The sequence below is a fragment of the Contarinia nasturtii genome, unplaced genomic scaffold (genome assembly GCF_009176525.2).
Source record: "Contarinia nasturtii isolate CC-2019 unplaced genomic scaffold, AAFC_CNas_1.1 Cnas_scaffold_220, whole genome shotgun sequence".
NCBI classification, from domain to species: Eukaryota; Metazoa; Arthropoda; class Insecta; order Diptera; family Cecidomyiidae; genus Contarinia; species Contarinia nasturtii.
In genome coordinates this window covers 2,518,730-2,536,390 of record NW_022197577.1, presented here as the reverse complement: position 1 = coordinate 2,536,390, position 17,661 = coordinate 2,518,730, and the positions used below count along the sequence as shown (strand labels likewise).

Below are 17,661 nucleotides of genomic sequence, written 5' to 3'. Positions count from 1 at the left end.
CAAGAATTATGATAGTCGGCGAAAAAAAACTGGAATATATCACTGTGCATGCGGATCGAACGGCGAACACAAGTTCGTGTATTGTGTAGCTAATATTTGTTGCTCGAACTTGATACAAATTTAATTTGACATACGATGCTGCTTACAACATTCGGCAACGACATTTTACCGACTGTATTTTTTGTTCCACTCTCTCTTCTATATTGGTTGACAAATTGTGCTCGCTTCCAAAATGAATACCTGTAAATAATAAGTTTTTCCGCTGTTTTAAGCTTTCTCTCGTTGTTGATTCGATATTATGTCGTTCATATTTTCCGGATGAGATTATACGTCATCACATTTTGCATTCAAGCGAAAAACCTTGACTAAGCAATTCGCCTCATTGCATATACATGTACATGCAATAAAAAAAACGGGTCAAAGTTGTGAAAGAGATACAACGGAAAAGCGAAATAATTTCAGCTGAGTGACCCGAAAAACCGTTTGAATTAGGCGAGAAGTACACCAATTCTTCGTCGATGAATGTTGTTCACAGCATTGATACTGGTGCGAACGGGTGTTTTCTGTTTCGGTTTTGCGAAAATGTGAAATTGGGCATTTTATTTTCATCTGATAACCATTTCACTGCATTCAAACAATTTTAAAAAAACCATTGATTTTCTCTCTTTTTACCTTTTCTCTTTCTTATTCTTCTTCTTTTTTCCATTTTCTTGCCGCTGCTGATGCTGTACATGTATTCTACCCCATATATAGTATGACATTAAATATTCTGGTCATGAAAATCGCCCGAAAAATTTACTGCTAAAATCTGTAACAACAAATGTTCCATCCCAAGATTTAATACTAGGTTCATACTTTACGAATAGTAATAACAGTTGCAGCAGCACAACAACAACTGGAACAATAAAACCAACATCGACAGCAATGGTCACTGCAGTCGCAATGGGACTACCGACTACGACAACAACAGCAGCAGCAGCTTCAGCGAATGCAACATCAATCGATTTAGATATTAATGTTCACGCTATTAAAAATATGTTAATGGCAACACGTGTGCCCGAAAGTTGTGTATAAATCACTCAATGCGCCCAAGTTACTGCGCTGCCAACTGTGAATCCAGATGAAACAAAACAGAAACTATATATATACATCTATGTGTTACAAATTGTGTGAGAGAAAGAGAGCGAGAGCGATAAAGGTTTGTAGTCGTTTGTTTGTATATAATAATACTACTATAAAATATGCCTATAGAGTTGTAAGTTTAACATTTGAAATGTTTCGATATAGAAATGTACTTGAAAGCGAAGAGAGAACAAACAAAAACTGATAGCATTAATAATATAGTGCACAAAAAAACAGGACACAAAAAGTATGTAAAATCGTTGAAACGAACTATTTTACTGGAAAACTGAAGAAAAACAACAAAGAACGAACTCAAATTGCAAATGGTGAAGCGAGAAAAGAGAAGAAAAAAAGCGATACATTTAAAAACATGCGATATATTTTTGGCATGGTTCGGTTCGATTTGATAGAAACGATCCCAATCGTTGCTCTATAAATTTTAAAATTCGTCATTCTTCTTTTTGATGTGAAAAATTTAAATTTAAATGCCATTTTCACACATGTACTTCTCCCACGTAATGATTACATTGGAGTTGAAGGTACAAATAGAACATTTTCAACGTATTGATCGTAAAAGGAATGCGATGTGTGGTTACACGCAAACTGAATAGGTAAGATTGTCGCATAAAATAAAAAGAATCGTGATTTGCTGTTTTTTATGTCATGAGTGTGTGTGCTTGTAAAATTTTTAAGATTTTTTTTTGTAAAAATATCACACGTTACTCAAAAGCTGCCATAGAATCTGAGCAGAGGGTACAAAACACTTCCCTCCCCGAAGCGATGAATTTCAAATTACACCCTCTGTGATTATTCTTTCGATTTTCTAGAGTTTTTTTTGTACCGAAATCGCTCCTGCCCCCCTCAATCAATTTTTATTCGAGTAGAATGAAAACCCCTTTTTTCCTAGGTGTTTTGGTGTTCAAATTCTCAAATCAAAATGTATGAAGCTATCAAAAAGCACCGTCAAAGGTCACATTGCTCAAACACCTATGATTATTTCCGATAAATTTTTCCTGTTCAAAAATATCATAAAGAATCGCCCACCTGTTCCTCATTATTTTTCTCACCCATGAAGATCTATAATCTATTACCACTTTTGAACCAAAAACGCTATAAAATCAATTTAATTGATTCCCCATTGAAGGCGAATCACTAAAACAAAAAAAATCATGGTCTATTTATATTCATAGCAAGAAATTTCGAAATGTAAGGCAATTGCTTGAAGAGCTTTTGAGAAATTGAATTGTGAAACAGCTTATCAATTTCAATGATAAAGTTTTCAATTGAATCCATAAACAAAGCGGTTATTTTTTGTGTTTGTTTGTTTTTAAAGCCATTTCAAAAACCAAAATTCAATCAATATTCAACTATTTGAAATGAAAGAGAGAGCCAGACCTGCTCACATATCGATTTTATGTGTTCATTTCTCGTTTGAAATTATATAACCGATGAGCGAAAATATTTCGTTCATTTTTATGCGATTTATAAAATGGATCGCATCAAACTCGATTTCAATGTAGAATACCATTTATATACAATTTTTTCTCCCGTTCACATGTTAGAAAACGCAAAAAAAGTGAGATAGAATCGGGAGAGGAAAAAAAACATGTAATATTGCTAGCAATTTTTATCCGCTGGGCATTTTAAATAAACCAAAAACACCATGTGCATGTGATAGGGCTAAAACGAACGGAAAAATTGAAAACGATGAAAATTTATGAGAGCGAAAATTATTTTTAATATGAAAATTGTTCGTGCTATTCGCGGTGAATAAAAATGTGTATGAGAGAGAGAGAGAGGTGCCTCTGACGCTGCCAATTCCCATTGGAATCAATGAACTTTAGCCGTTTCGATGAGAAGAAAATGGTTTTGCAAATTTGGCACACAGAACATTTCGAGCAACTGTTCTCCAACATTTTCAAGAATTCATAGTTTTTAATGATCTCGAATATTGGTGTGTGCGCCGTGTAAAGTGCTATGAATTACATATTTTATGAACGATTTAATTCAATCAAAGTGACAGATACGAATGAAAGAAGAAGCTTTGAACATGTAAATGTTGCAAATTCCAATTATAATTGTAGTTTGATATAGTGTTCAACGAGCATTTCAAACATTTTCGTTATTCGCTTTCAAATTACAAAATTCAAAACCATGAGCGATTCTCGCCAATTATGAAATCAAAGTAAATTCGAGAAATAACAATTTTCTCTGTATAATTTGTATAATTGCTATTCATTCACATATTATCATTTGCGTGAATGACTATTGTTGTGCATCAATGGAGCTATTATAGAGAAAATACCATTGATGCATGCCATCTTCATATGAATTTCTACATTTACCATTAAAATATCGAGGTATATTCATAAAGTCATTCCTGGGATATTTGAGCATTTGAATTTTAATTGAATTGACTATGTAATGATTTCTCAAGTCGTGCCAAAAACAACAAATGAACTTTTTTTCCCTCATTTTTCGACGGATTTTAACCAAAAATTACGAATTACATTTCCATGTGAGATACAATCAATTCCACAAATACCGTTGGCAACCAGTGACATTGCAATTTGAATTTGGCTTGGAAATGGAAACGAACATTTCCGTGCACCGCCATAATTTAGCAGCGACAAACCCCGGATCTCATATTGCAAATATTAATTGTGTACCAAACACATACACATACACACCATCACCGACAAAATACTGCAAATTGCTGTGCTCACTTAACATATCGTTATAATTTATCTATCTCGCTTAATATAAAATAAATCGAAAATTGTACATTATTAAAATTATACCGTTTTACAACTGGTGTGTGTGTGTCTGTTTGTATGTGTGGCATTTCGTGTTATTCGATCGAGAGATGCTAAAGATGCAAATATTATAATTACTGTTATCCACTTTTTATGTGTTGCAGAGCACATCCAGAATTTTAATGTGAATTAGTGAAATTGGAACGCACTGAACGCGCTCAACGGGTTTGCGGCGCGGTGAGAGTATCGCATTTGTACAGAGGTGCAAGGAGAAATCGAGATAAATTCGTGAACAAATGGAATGGAGCAAAGATTTGAACTAAATGCAAGACACTCAATGAAGCGCGGCAAGACAACAATAGACTTGGGAAGAATTGATAGAAGCACAACTGTCGTAATCACAACACACAATGAATTTCATATCTGGGGTATTCATCTAAAGCGCCATAAATGGCCAACAAAAGGGAAACGTGAACCGCTTTTGCGAGCGTGTTTTTGGCGGAGCGCATTCAAACGAATGAGATTTTGAATATTTTAAATAGCCAACGTTGGTTTATTTTATAAAACCCCCAAAAATAAAATCATTTATTATTATTATTTACTTCGGATCCAAAGCACGGATTTGAGCTCAGCAAAGCATACTAACGAATTATTTTCATTGTGGTATTTATATAAACATGTTTGAATTTTTCGACAAGATAACACCGTAATGACGACCATTTCAAAATCAAAGGATACATCTCTTTTTTTCCACATCGACAAGATGAACCATCATTATTTCCATTCTATTTTTATTTTATTTTTGAAAATGGCAGCGATATCGCGTACATATATGAGAAAAAACCACATTTAGCTTCAACATTCCCAAACAAAACGAAATCAAATTGCAAAATCCACGGTAATATTTCTTATGTGCAAAATTGTGACGTAATCGGTGAAAAGTCATTATAAACGTACATTCAACCCGAACGAAATTCGGTCGAAAAATGGATACATATCTTTCAACTTAAAATGGATTTAAAGTTCTCGCACCGCTTCAGTTGACTGACATCGCTTGGAATGAATTGTGCTTTCCTTTTTCGAATGGAAACAAAGTTCATTTTTCGTAAGAGAGAAAGATAGAGAGAGAGAGAGAGAGAGAGAGAGAGAGAAGAAAACATTTGCGGAGATATGATGTATTACTTTATTTCTCCAAATAAAAATGTATACACACCGAAAAAAGTTTGGATAGCTCTTTTTCCGGAACGGTAATTTATTGCTCAAAACCGATTTATTCCAAGTGCCAATGAGCCGATCTTGTCTCGAAAGTGTATTAGAGAAGACGCTGACGACGAGCGGCCGATTTGTTCAAAGGAATTTTGGTTCAGATTTTCATGAATATCGACATGTTTCGTAAACAAAACCACAACCAATGTTGTAGCCATGTCAATTCAAATGTTCATGTTGACTCAACAGTAATCACCTTTGAGGGGCCGATGGTTATTGAATCACACTTACATTGAACTACTTAATAAATAACACCGAATTGCGTCTATTCAAAATATCAAAATCCGATTTCAATACATATGAACAACATTGTATAACAACTGCTATATGAAATCATGCCGATCGAAAGTGAGGCAAATTATGCAAAGTGAAGAGAGTTGTTCTAAAAACTTATATAGTCAGTTCAGTTTATCTCTCAATTCGTCTGTTTGGTTTATTTGCTATAATAATTTTCGAATTCGAAAAGTGAATGCGAAAATTGCACACAAATTATCCAAATGGAGATGACTCCATATATACATATATATGAAGCTATCGACACTCTTTCGTTTGCATCCGGTAATTTTAACTTGATCGCATTTATGTCGGGTGAAGTCGATGGTAAGAATATTTCCCAGTGTAGTTCAAACTCAATATATCAGAAATGTTCGTTTTGGCCAACCGCTACGGTCATAATTCTCTCACTGCATACAAAATTCAATATTCCATTGCATGGCATTGCATATTGTCGTGTCCAAGTATGGCAAAAGTTGCATTCAATGCTGAAGCGGCTGCGAAACGCTTCGGTATAATTGAATTGTGCACTTTATTTTCGCAATTGCAACAGAATGTGAGTGTGTAAGTGTGTGTGTGAGAGAGAGAGAGAGTGCACACAAAATTCTTTCTCTCATCCTGGATTTATGTGTCAGCAATTAACAGACGAACTTTATCATATTAAATAGGAATTTATTGGGTGCTGCATTGTAAGGATTTCGACCAAACTTGAAATGCATTTCGACGCTTTCCGAAACAAGAAAACTAATTGACAAAAAGTATGTAGTAGCTGTTGACCAAGTTTCAATGCACAACACTTACTTATTTTATTCTTTGAACGAAGAGTTCATCACGACGCTATTCATCCCGAAATTGCTGACAAAAAAAACAGCAACAAATACAAAAACTGTAAATTCATGGAAAACTTTACACACTACATGCCCACACACACATACACACTCTATAGAATGAAGAATTTTACCAGAAAATACTAAAATAAATACAGAGCAATACAAGAAAAAAATCAATGGAAAAAGTTGAGACAATTCGTTCATTTGTCATTGTCATCGTATGTTTGCTACAACATCTCTAAGTAAACAAACATTGCATGCACACACACACAGCTTTTAGCCAAGAAAACGCAATAGAGAATGTCAAGTGAATTTGTGATAATCACATACAACACATGTAAACAAACATTGTACCGAACCATTGCAGCAGCCGAATGATGAACGCATTTTCATTCGAAACTTGTACGGGGAGCGGAAGGGGATTGATGAAGAAAAACAATAAGAAAACAAATGGTTTCTTATGCGTAGCTAGATTAGCTACTGCAAAGCAAACGTTTTGTAGGAGTAAACACAAAAAAAGAGAAATAAATAAATTATCAAGAGCCAAAAAAATACAGACACGCACAATGATAAACAAAAACATTCGTAAAATTCACATATTGTCACGAGAACCGACTCAACACATTCATATCAAAAACCGGAAAAATAAGCCATATCGATTCATATATCAATCTTTCGATAAATAAATTATTAAAAAAAAAAAAACAAATGGTCATGAAATTTTGAGAACCCAAATTACACTCACATACAGAACTAAATGATAAAAAAAACGAATTAAAAGAAGAAGAAAAAAGCTGAAATCATTTTAAAGAAAAAAAGCAGAAATAATATTTGAAATTGAATTTTTTCCCTTCGAATTGTTGTTAGTGTTAAATAATTCAAGATATATACAAAACAAGAACTATCAAAACGAATGAATTTTTATTTTACCATAGTAACTAAGCTAGATATTAAGAAGAGAGAAAAAAAAAATTCCGTTTCAAGTACATTTGTAAATATTTAAATTAAGTGAACCGTTTTTGTCAATATAAGAAAGAAAGAATTTTGTGCGTGTGCGGGGTACGAAGAAAGCTTAGTTCGTAATAATATCAACTCAAATTAAGTTTTAATAAACGTGTAAAAATACAATTTAGCTAACGTTAGACTTATTGGGAGTGAGCCATATCATAGATTTGCGAGGGAGAATCGAGTGGTTCACAATTTTATTGGCATAGATGACAATAGATCGTAGAAAATTGTACATTGCGCAAATGGACATGCGATCGATACACACATATATATTTATGAATGTGATTCCAATAGACACAGAGTTCTATGTTTTTGTGAATGATTTATGACCGATATTTTTTCCTCTCTCCTTTGATGGTGATTCAAACCCAAAATGATATATGAATATGTTGTTAAACTGCCAATGATTGATTGTTTATTATAAGACTATTATTGAAAATAAATACGAAATCACCAATAACGAATCGCATTCACAATGCGACGATAAAAAACAACCCAATATCCTCTTGGCGATATGAAAACTGATGCATTGTGATGCAGAATGAGTGAAAAATCAACAACCAAATAAAATTTACAAATAAAAAAATCATATCCACTTTTCATGTAATTAAAACGTAAAACAACAACAACAACAACCAAAATTGATAGAGATTGAAATTTGTATTTTAAAATCAACTATTTATCGACTACTATTATTATCATGGAAAATGGACGTTTCTTAATTGTTTGAAGAATCGACAACATTAAAAAAAAAAGAAAAACACAAATTATTGAGACAAACAAATTCCAGCTATTATATAGATTTATTGTACTATTAAATGTATTATTATCAACGTGACGGTGAAAATGGGCCGAAACACATATTATCATATTAGCAACCATTGATGATCACAGTGTCAGAGCGCCCGAAAACCCAATCAAATACACTCTAGCATCAATTTTAATTATAAGAAGAAAAACACAGCCATTGTGAACATTACATACAAACAGATGCAACGGCAGATGCAAATAAAATTCCATATAAAACAAAAATTACGGTCAAATTCATTGCGGCATGCATTTTTGTTTATTTAGCGGATTATTCACCTTTTGTTGTTTTACCGGGCGAAGCAAAAAAAAAAAACGATCAATAAAAAAGTTATTATGGAAAAAGTCACAGACAACAAGGTAAACATTACTTTTTCATCACTTCCTCTTATTATTATATAAACGTTTTATTGAAATGAACGCGTCTAATTTTAAGCGATTTTTTGTTTGATTGTTTGAATTTGTTTTGAGAAACATTTGGGAAATGAATTTGATTATTACCAACCGCAAAAATTGCGTGAGCTTGAGATGACTGATAAAATTATGAAACGTGAGATAATTAGATGATTTAGCAATGTCTTAAACTTAATAGAAAAACAAAAAAAAGAATCTCTCCGAAATAAAAGAGGAAACGAACAAAATCCAAGCTCCAATCAAATCTATTTAGCAAAAATGAGCACGTTTTTGTGTTCATGGTGATTTGACGTTCATTATGATAGCAGTTAATTAAATCAAAACGCCGTATCGCTTCCGATATATTCTCGATTTAATTATTTCGATGGAATTTTTTTGCGGCCGATGGGAAATCATCTAAATCATCTCACATTGGCGAACGATGAGGCGAACAACAAATCCAGTCAATATTTATCTTAGACTTATCGTTTAACTCAATCATTTGGAAATTAATACGTTTCGATTAGTAAATATGAATTTCGATGTGGTAAAAGATGGTCTTGATTACTACACAAGTGAGCATATTTTTCCCCTCTTTAGTGCTCTTGATTCTTGGCATTTCATTCTTAGAATTTCATGCTCATAAATGCCCCAAATCAGTAATCAATTCAGTATTTTGGTGCGTATACAGTCAATATTGTCAGCTGTTGCTCTTTGGCTGTGAACTTTTGCGATTGTGCGTGTCATGGCAGGTGAGTTCAATACATGTATTCTATATATATTCTATTGTTTTAATGCGATGCGATGGAAATGGCATTTATGACCTCAACCAATTCCAATTGATATTTTATTTATGGTTCTCTTTATGTTGTATCATCTGCTTATTCGCCTTTCTTCTGCTATCCGTATTTATACGTGTATACATCTTTGTAGTCTTTCAGAATAAATGCAATAAAAAAATGGGGGTCCGAATCGCACACATTATTTATGTACAGTGTATGATTTTTTTCCGTGATGAATGTCGTCGAACTGGAATCTCGGTGAAAATGATGTATGTTTACAGGTAATAATTCTGCTTGTTTATTGACAGTCAATTTTATTTATTAATTCTGATTTATTTTTGTACATAAATCATGTGAAAAACTTCCTATTTTATGACGGACAATGCTAGAAGAAGAAAAATATACAAATCTACTCCATATTGTCATGGATTTTGGTGAGTCAATCATTTTAATGGCAAAACACTCAATCAAATGACAACTGCAAAACTGCGCAAACACTACTATACAACAATACATGTGTTTCGCTCATGAATTTTCGGCGTTGGTAACAGAAGTCAGGCACTGTGTATGTGTGGAAATGCAAACAAAAGAAACGAATTAACTAAAATGCAATCAGCAAAATGAGATACAAATCTCGAAGTATGAGAGCGAATATCTTTTTCTCCTTCTTCTCATCTCATCTTCATGGTGGATACAGCGTTGACACAATTCGTCAATTTGATATTGTTTGTCTCTTGCAATGCCATACGGTATTTTAATCCAAAAGGATCTTATTTTATGTTTCAGTTTTATTATGTTGCCATGCGAATTGAATGTTAGAGATGACAGAGAGTGTAAAAACCGACAGCCAAATGGACTGGATTTATCCGATTTTGTATATGTGTACAACTGGTTTTTATTTGTCATTGTGTGATAAATGTAAAATCAAGTAAAGTGTTTTCCATCTCAATGTTGGCCACACGGTTTCTGAGCGAGGCATCACACAATCGCATGAATGTGCACCATCATAACTTCGAATGGGATAAAAAGCAATGGAAATAAATTTCGGTTTTATCGAAAATGGCTGGTGCGTATAAATTCTTTTTATGCACACATTCACACAGTGTGATTATGACTCGATGTTACATTTCATGATGATGCGTTCATTGTTTGCAGCACAAGCGTCCGACAATTGACGAAAATTTGCTAAAATCACAATTTCCATCGCATCTCACATTTGATACCACACGAAGAGAAGGTGAAGGGAATGAGAGAGCGCAGCCTATCATTTTTATGACCAAAAACCATCTTTGTTCATCAAATATAAATAAATTGTGATAATAATAATAAAATGTAGTGTAGTGCCCACGATAAGTGACTAGTTATATTTTTGAACATGGACAAAAACATGATGTTGTTAATTCTCATCTTTTATATTTTTTCGCTTTTGGCGATTTTTCAGCAAGATACGAACTGTATCTGGCCACTCTTATCTCTGTCACTCACATTTATTGACTTTTATTGCATTGCATCTGAACATAAATCACTAATTAGAAATGATTGCTTGCGACTTTGTGTTCAAATATAGAATGTTTGCATTTTGTCGCACAAAATTGAGTGCTTGTATCATGTATTTTGATGGGCAACAGTGTTAAAATGACTCTCAAACATGTTTATCTCGATGTGAACAATGTTCAGCATCATCGACCGACGAAAGATGATTCGATTTTGTGTTGGAATGAAAGTGGCTGCCCTAGTTTATGCACCAATTCAATAATATCAATCGAAAACGTTTTACAAACACAAATCAATTGAACCGTTCAATAATTCAAGATTCAAGTTGTCGCCCAATTGATTTCACTTCGATCCTACAAATGAAACACAAATGCTTGTTCAAATGTTCGCCTACATTTTGGTAGTTTAGTTAAAATCGAATTTTCAAGGAGCTTTCATTCATTTGAGATGTGTTTTGAATGCCAAAAGTTTTCGTCATTGTTCTGTGGTATTTCGAATTCGAAAGTTTCGTATATATTATCATGGAATAAGTTATATTATCTGAACCAAGGAAAATGCCATTATCATGACTTATTGCTTGAATTGTATTGTTCGGCGACCTCTCTTCTTCTACTTCCAATATGCATGCCAGTCAAATTCGATCTAAGTAATCGGCATACATACTACTTAGTCGCTAGGTAACCATTTCATTAGTTATTATTATGTAATGTGAACAAGACTGTCACAAAAACGACAATGAACTTTGGATTTATGAAGTGTAAATAAAAAACAATATCAAATCGCACATTTCACTTTGTTTACACTAAAGCGAGCGCACGTTTTGCAATACTATGTAATAAGTCAATTGAGTTGATGTGAAGCGACTGGGCAATTTTAATCTGATCTCTTCTTTCAACTTAATCAAGTGTACATGACATGATAATACATTGCCTCGTGCGACACAAAAAAAACATAAATAATTTTAATATGAAATATGATTTGTTCACGTTTTTACCGTTTGATGTTTTGTAAATAATGAACGATAAACAGAAAAAAATTACTCACTTCAAATGCAATGTTGCATTGTTCAATAACAATATTTGGCGCGAACGAAATTTTACTATATAAACTAATGGTGCAACGGAACAATCATTATTCCAGTTTCACAAGCATCATGAAGAAGTTCCAGTTATTTGTCATTGCACTTTCGCTAGTCGCTCTTCACTTGACAGCGGTAAGTTTTGAATAAATCGGACTTTTTTCACAGCAGGTTTTTTTATCGAATCAAATTTTTAATACTAACTAATATCGATTATTGTTTTTTTTTTTTCAAGGAAACATTTGCATTTAATCGACACCGGCGTGACGCTGATGATACCGAAACAACAACAACGACAGGGGATGCCAGTTCAACGAGTGAATCCACTTCGGAATCGACAGAAACAACAAAAAGTTCAGACCCCGCATCATCCGATTCTAGCACAACTAAATCTGATGAAACTACAACTAAAAGTTCGGACACCACAACATCAGGTGAAACTACAACAAAATCTTCAGGTAATAGTGACATCACAACGGACTCTTCAACCAATGCCAGTACTACAAAAAAAGATGATGACACAACGACTACATCAGGTAATAGTGACACAACAACAACACCAGCATCAACAACATCAGATAGCACAACAACATCGGCAGCAAGTAGTACAGGTGATGATGACGATGCATATCTCTCTCAAACTAACGACTCATCATGGAATGATGTCGTTACAACTGAAAAAGATGATGATGACTCTGATTTTACAGATTCAACGACAACAACAACAACACAACAACCTTCTTCTTCGAGTTCATCGACGAGCACCACAGAAGAACCAACGACAACAAGCACAACGACTCAGTCTACCACCGAGGAAGCAAGTACATCGACAAGCACGACTGAGCAACCGACAACAACTTCTTCGACGAGTACAAATGAGGAACAAACAACAACTTCTTCAACTAGCACGACTGAGGAACCAACAACCAATTCTTCGACGAGTACGACCGAGGAACCAACAACAACTTCTTCTACTAGCACAACTGAGGAACAAACAACTACGACAGAGCAACCAACGACAACGACTGTACAATCATCAACCGTTACAGGTATGAATCTGTTTCAGATCTAATTTTTTAATTGAATCTAATCATAATTTATATAAATCATACGACTATAGATAACATAAAAAGGAGATAAGCTATTTCAAAATTTCAAACTATTAACTATTTTGAACAAACACTAAAATTTTATGATCGTTACAGATTTGAAGGACGAAGATGACGAACTTGTGGGCGATACTCAAACACCAAGTTGTTGGAGTACAACAACAACAACGACAACTTCAGCTCCTACTGTTGGCAATGCCAATGACCAATCGAATTGTGGAGATTCTCAAACAACAACGACAGCTCCAGCTACTGTTGGCAATGCCAATGACCAATGGAATTGTGGAGATTCTCAAACAACAACGACCACTCAAAATCCAAATGTTGGTGGCGCACAGCAAGATGATTGTGGAAATCAAACAGCACCGGTTGGTTCACAAAACCCGGCACAACAAGATCCGGCACAACAAAATCCACAAAATTCTGCACCACAAAATCCCAATTGTGATCCTGGTATTATTTTTGGTTACTTTACTCTTTAACACATTTCATATATAACTATCTTTTCAGGAACATATACCTACTTATATGCACAACCAGATCCAAATCAAAATTCAGTTTATTACCCAAACAATGCACAGCCAGCATACAATCCAAATGCCGTTCAACCGACCTACTATCAACAAAGTGCTCCCAGCTATAACTATGCTCCACAACAAAGTGCGCCAAGCTATTACTATGTGTCAGCCCCCGCATCGGCTCCAGCCGTTCCATGCCCACCCGGTCAACAACAACAAAGTGCACCAAGCGCTCCCCAAAGTGTACCAAGCTATAGCTATAGCTATCCAAGCGCTCCACAAAGTGCACCGAGCTATTACTATGTGTCAGCTCCAGAATCGGCTCCCGCAGCACCACCGGCTCAACCATGTCCACAGTATAGCAACGATCCAGAGATCGAATCACTTCTTCAATATACTTACAACAATTATAATCAGTACCAACAAGCTCAACCCCAACAACCTCAGTATCAACAAGCTCAAAGCCAGCCAGCACCTCAATATGTCGCATGCTAAGCATTCAACATTACATACCTTCATTTTTCTTACAATTTTCTTTCAATTTTTCTATTTTTAGCTGTAAGTTTTTTTGTGTCTTACTTGAGTAGATTGAGAACGAAAAAAAAAAACAAAACTAGTTTTAGTGAGATTACATTTAGAGTGTCTTTATGGTAAATAATTTTGTATGATTTAAAATAACAAATAAATACAATTAACATGAATTAAAAAAATTCCCGCGTTTTCGCAAAGAATCCAAGAACAAATAATAAATTTAGCTAATCAACAATATACTTTGAAAACCTTTAAAAAGTTTCGTCTTATATTTAGGCAAGCATGATAAAAACCCAGAAATTTCAATCACATTTCAATCGCAATCAAGGGTTTTGTTCCTTTGGTATTAAATTTAATATGGAATGTCTCTATCTACAAGTATCAAATTGTGACCGAATTCGATCCGAAAATGATGCGCCACAAAATTACAATCACAATCACAATCAATCAGGATAATATGGCGGAATCGGTTAGCTTATCCAATTTCATTAATTAAGACTGAACATTTATTTATACAATATGATACATCGAATGTTAAAAAAAAGAAACAATTCGATATTTGATGTACAACAGTGAAATACGAAAAATAAAATAAAATCCAATGATAATCCATGTGTAATTAATAAAGAATTGAATTTAAAGTACTAAAATCTTTTTCAATTTCTGTCATATTCTCGAGAAAAAAAAATATAGATAGGCTCGACTATGAACTAGGCCATTAGATCGCGTCAAATAAAATATAATAACATTCAATAAACAAAACGGTAACAATTTTTTTTTCTTTTCTGTCTCTTCAAAGAAATCACAGTATACATGTTTCTTGCATTGCTTTCGTTTGCCATATTACGTTGTTCTTTTATTGCTGTTGGTGTTTTTCTGTTGTTTGTTTTTTGTGTGTGAGTGTGTATGTGTGGTGTGTGTGACACTAATAAAATATTTACTAAAAAACGTGCTGACATTGACATTCGGCATGAGTGCACGGACTTTGACTCGATTGTTTCAATCTCCAAAAATAAAATATCGAATATTTTGTTGCCGCTCTTTCCGTCTACTGTAGTACTTCATGTGTTTGTCGCAATTGTGAATTTCTATTGCCCGAACAACATGATGATTTACTCCTTGAATCCAATTGAACCGTTCGGGTCAAATCAATTGCATCGCCGCCGTCTGTTAGGTCGGTGTTTCGTTCGCATTTTTTCCATTCGCGAACGGCCATTATGAATGCGGCTGACACATTCTCCGATGTTTTTGCTGATGTTTCAATGAAACTGACTACATGAAATTCTTGGCACCAAGCAAGCACCTCGTCGGGACCTATTTCACGTTCACTCGCCGAAACATCATTCTGCATTAAGACGAAAAAAAATTGCATTAGCATTCGATTCAAGACACCAATCGACCCTTTAAATGTCAAAGTCAAAAACAGCTTCAAAAAAATTATAAACAAAGAAATCGAATTTTTTTTTGCTCAGAACAACAATATTATCTATCTCTTCTAAGACTACTATGTTGTTTTCAATGTTATTGCATCGCTTTTGTTTGTATTGTTTTCATATGAATCATGCGTGTATACACGCGAAATAATACTGAGAAATGATGAAATTATTTGTTATGTTTTGTTCGTCGGCATGTGTGTCGTGTTTTGGTTGTCGGGAACCGGTACTCAACAAAAATAAAAGTGACATTTCATTGATTGTTTGCCAAAACTAAGTGATAAATAATTGAGAATTAGCATATTTGTGACCAAAATAAATCATTTAAAATGTTGATTTAGTAGAGAAGATCAAGAAATGGAGTTGATCCAACGTTCGTTGTATGAATTTCACCTTATCTGATGCGAATAAATAAATCATTGATGAAGTTTTACGGTGAATGCTTCATTACTCCAAAATGCGTCATACACTAGTTCACTCGGAATCACTGATTGAATATTCTATGAAAATCCACTTACTTTGTTACCCACTACAATGAACGGGAAACTATCACCATCAACATCAGCATACTTTATAAATTCCTCTCGCCAATGTTTTAATCCTTTAAAGCTGTCTCGGTCATTAACCGCGTAAGTAAGCAGGCAAATGTCGGATCCCCGATAAAAAGGAGTGCGAAGTGCTTTGAACCTTTCCTGGCCTGTGTAATAACGAACATTTTAATCATTTCCGTGCATTTAACTACTTCTTGAGTGGTTCATCGATTAATTTATGAATTAACACATTACCTGCAGTATCCCAGCACCTAAAATCAATTAAAATCAAAAGTGTTTATTAATAAATAAGCTCAAAACAAAAAAAAAGTATGCAGAAGCATATAATTGGATTTTTTTTTAAAAAAATCGTATTATTTTCCACAAACAATGATAATCCAATCACAAAAGTGTCAATTAGATAGTTTATCTTACTGAAGTGTGTATTTATCGTTGTCGATTTCGATATCCTTGTTTAGAAACTCAACGCCAATTGTATGAAAACTGTTTTCATCAAACTGATTCGACATAAATCGATTCATAAGACAGCTTTTTCCGACTCCACCATCACCTGAAACATTGCAACGATCAATTCCATTAATTATTTGTGCGATGAATTTTTCAATCTATATATGCGCAGTTACATACCTAATATGACCACCTTCAGCAGTATATTTTTATTTTTCGGTCGCATCGGCGATGTCATTTTTTTTTAAAATAAGTTACAAATTCACCGAGTTAGTTGAGAGCGTTGTTATTCGAGCCTATATCTGAAGCGAATGTCATTTAGATGTAAAATGAATGTTGTCGAGTCAAGATAACGATTACAAATGCGCTTTTTTATATACTCTTTCAATTTAATCAATCATACGAAACGCATACAATAGACGCTAATTCACAGTTGACGATTTCACTTTCGATACCCTTTCAATACTATTATAAAACACACAATTCAGCTATTTCGCTCGGTTTTGAATTGTTAATTGAATAAAAAAAATTATATATATACACAATTCAATTCACATTGATTGCAAATTATCATCGCACACGAAATTGAATTGACTGAAGAGCATACAGTGACAATAAATACACATAATGTTTTTTTTTTTCGTTTCTACACTTGAAGGCCTCCGAAGACTTTCGATGGATGTTGATTGACAAACATGGAATTTTTTTTTTATATTTTCTCTTCTTCGATTGAAAAATTTCCGATTCACTGATATTTATTTATTTATCTGTTGAAGAAAAATAGTGGTGTGCAAATGTTATTGCAAAGAAATGTCATTGACATTTGAAGTAACAGAGTCACATGTGCTGGAAAATCACCACCAGAGGACGTTACATAAAAATTAAGCCGTTTAAATGATACTTCGTTGATTAACATTGTATCAATCAAATTATGAATAGACGCCACTTTTGTTTACATTTCTGTCTTTTTAAATCATCGGGAAAAAATGTTTGATCAAAAGTGCTATTTTTTATTTTAAAATTAGAAAAAAAATGTTTAAATTAGAAATAATAATGTTGAAATGAAATTGATGCACAAAACTGCCAACCACTGAAATGCAAAAAGAAAACATTGTTGCAATCGACGGTCGAAATGTCAAATACATCGGTGTATAGTTCATACAAACAAATCAAGCAAGTTGCATAGAAACCGTTCGATTGTTTCAATGGATCAACGAATGGTTTAAACAAAACTTGTATACCGAACCAATGAATACATACGCG

At 33.9% G+C, this 17,661-nt stretch overlaps 3 protein-coding genes across 7 annotated transcripts in view; 2 read left to right on the top strand and 1 right to left on the bottom strand.

Annotated features, from left to right (window-relative positions):
• Positions 1-8,287, top strand: part of LOC116337194 (nephrin-like) — a 279,498-nt gene extending 271,211 nt beyond the window's left edge. For 3 of the 5 annotated variants that reach the window (XM_031761577.1, XM_031761579.1, XM_031761576.1), the window contains exon 21: positions 754-2,394. In XM_031761577.1, coding sequence (XP_031617437.1) covers positions 754-1,074 — 321 coding nt within the window. In that variant the 3' untranslated portion in view covers positions 1,075-2,394. Of the gene's footprint in view, positions 1-753; positions 2,395-4,042 lie in introns of those variants that run through there. The other 2 variants (XR_004200788.1, XR_004200789.1) reach the window with 2 other exon arrangements.
• A 3,595-nt stretch (positions 8,288-11,882) lies between these two features.
• On the top strand, positions 11,883-14,085 carry LOC116337026 (uncharacterized protein DDB_G0271670-like). The gene is made up of 5 exons (XM_031761305.1): positions 11,883-11,944; positions 12,045-12,420; positions 12,517-12,858; positions 13,015-13,371; positions 13,429-14,085. Exons 1-5 carry the CDS (start codon positions 11,885-11,887, stop codon positions 13,929-13,931), a joined length of 1,638 nt encoding a protein of 545 aa, XP_031617165.1. The 5' UTR covers positions 11,883-11,884; the 3' UTR covers positions 13,932-14,085.
• A 768-nt stretch (positions 14,086-14,853) lies between these two features.
• Positions 14,854-17,194, bottom strand: LOC116337027 (ras-related protein Rab-9B). The gene is made up of 5 exons (XM_031761306.1): positions 16,579-17,194; positions 16,366-16,501; positions 16,186-16,202; positions 15,919-16,097; positions 14,854-15,312 (listed from the first exon to the last, which is right to left on the bottom strand). Exons 1-5 carry the CDS (start codon positions 16,634-16,636, stop codon positions 15,016-15,018), a joined length of 687 nt encoding a protein of 228 aa, XP_031617166.1. The 5' UTR covers positions 16,637-17,194; the 3' UTR covers positions 14,854-15,015.
• Positions 17,195-17,661: the final 467 nt, after the last annotated feature.

Bases quoted from the DNA above. Each gene is read 5' to 3' on its own strand.
- LOC116337026 (XM_031761305.1), top strand. From the start codon at position 11,885: ATGAAGAAGTTCCAGTTATTTGTCATTGCACTTTCGCTAGTCGCTCTT. The intron at 12,421-12,516 runs GTGATGATGACG...CTGATTTTACAG, and splicing joins ATCGGCAGCAAGTAGTACAG to ATTCAACGACAACAACAACA. The intron at 13,372-13,428 runs GTATTATTTTTG...CTATCTTTTCAG, and splicing joins AAATCCCAATTGTGATCCTG to GAACATATACCTACTTATAT.
- LOC116337027 (XM_031761306.1), bottom strand. From the start codon at position 16,636: ATGACATCGCCGATGCGACCGAAAAATAAAAATATACTGCTGAAGGTG. The intron at 16,502-16,578 runs GTATGTAACTGC...GCAATGTTTCAG, and splicing joins GCTGAAGGTGGTCATATTAG to GTGATGGTGGAGTCGGAAAA. The intron at 15,313-15,918 runs GTAAGTGGATTT...GTCTTAATGCAG, and splicing joins TCATTGTAGTGGGTAACAAA to AATGATGTTTCGGCGAGTGA.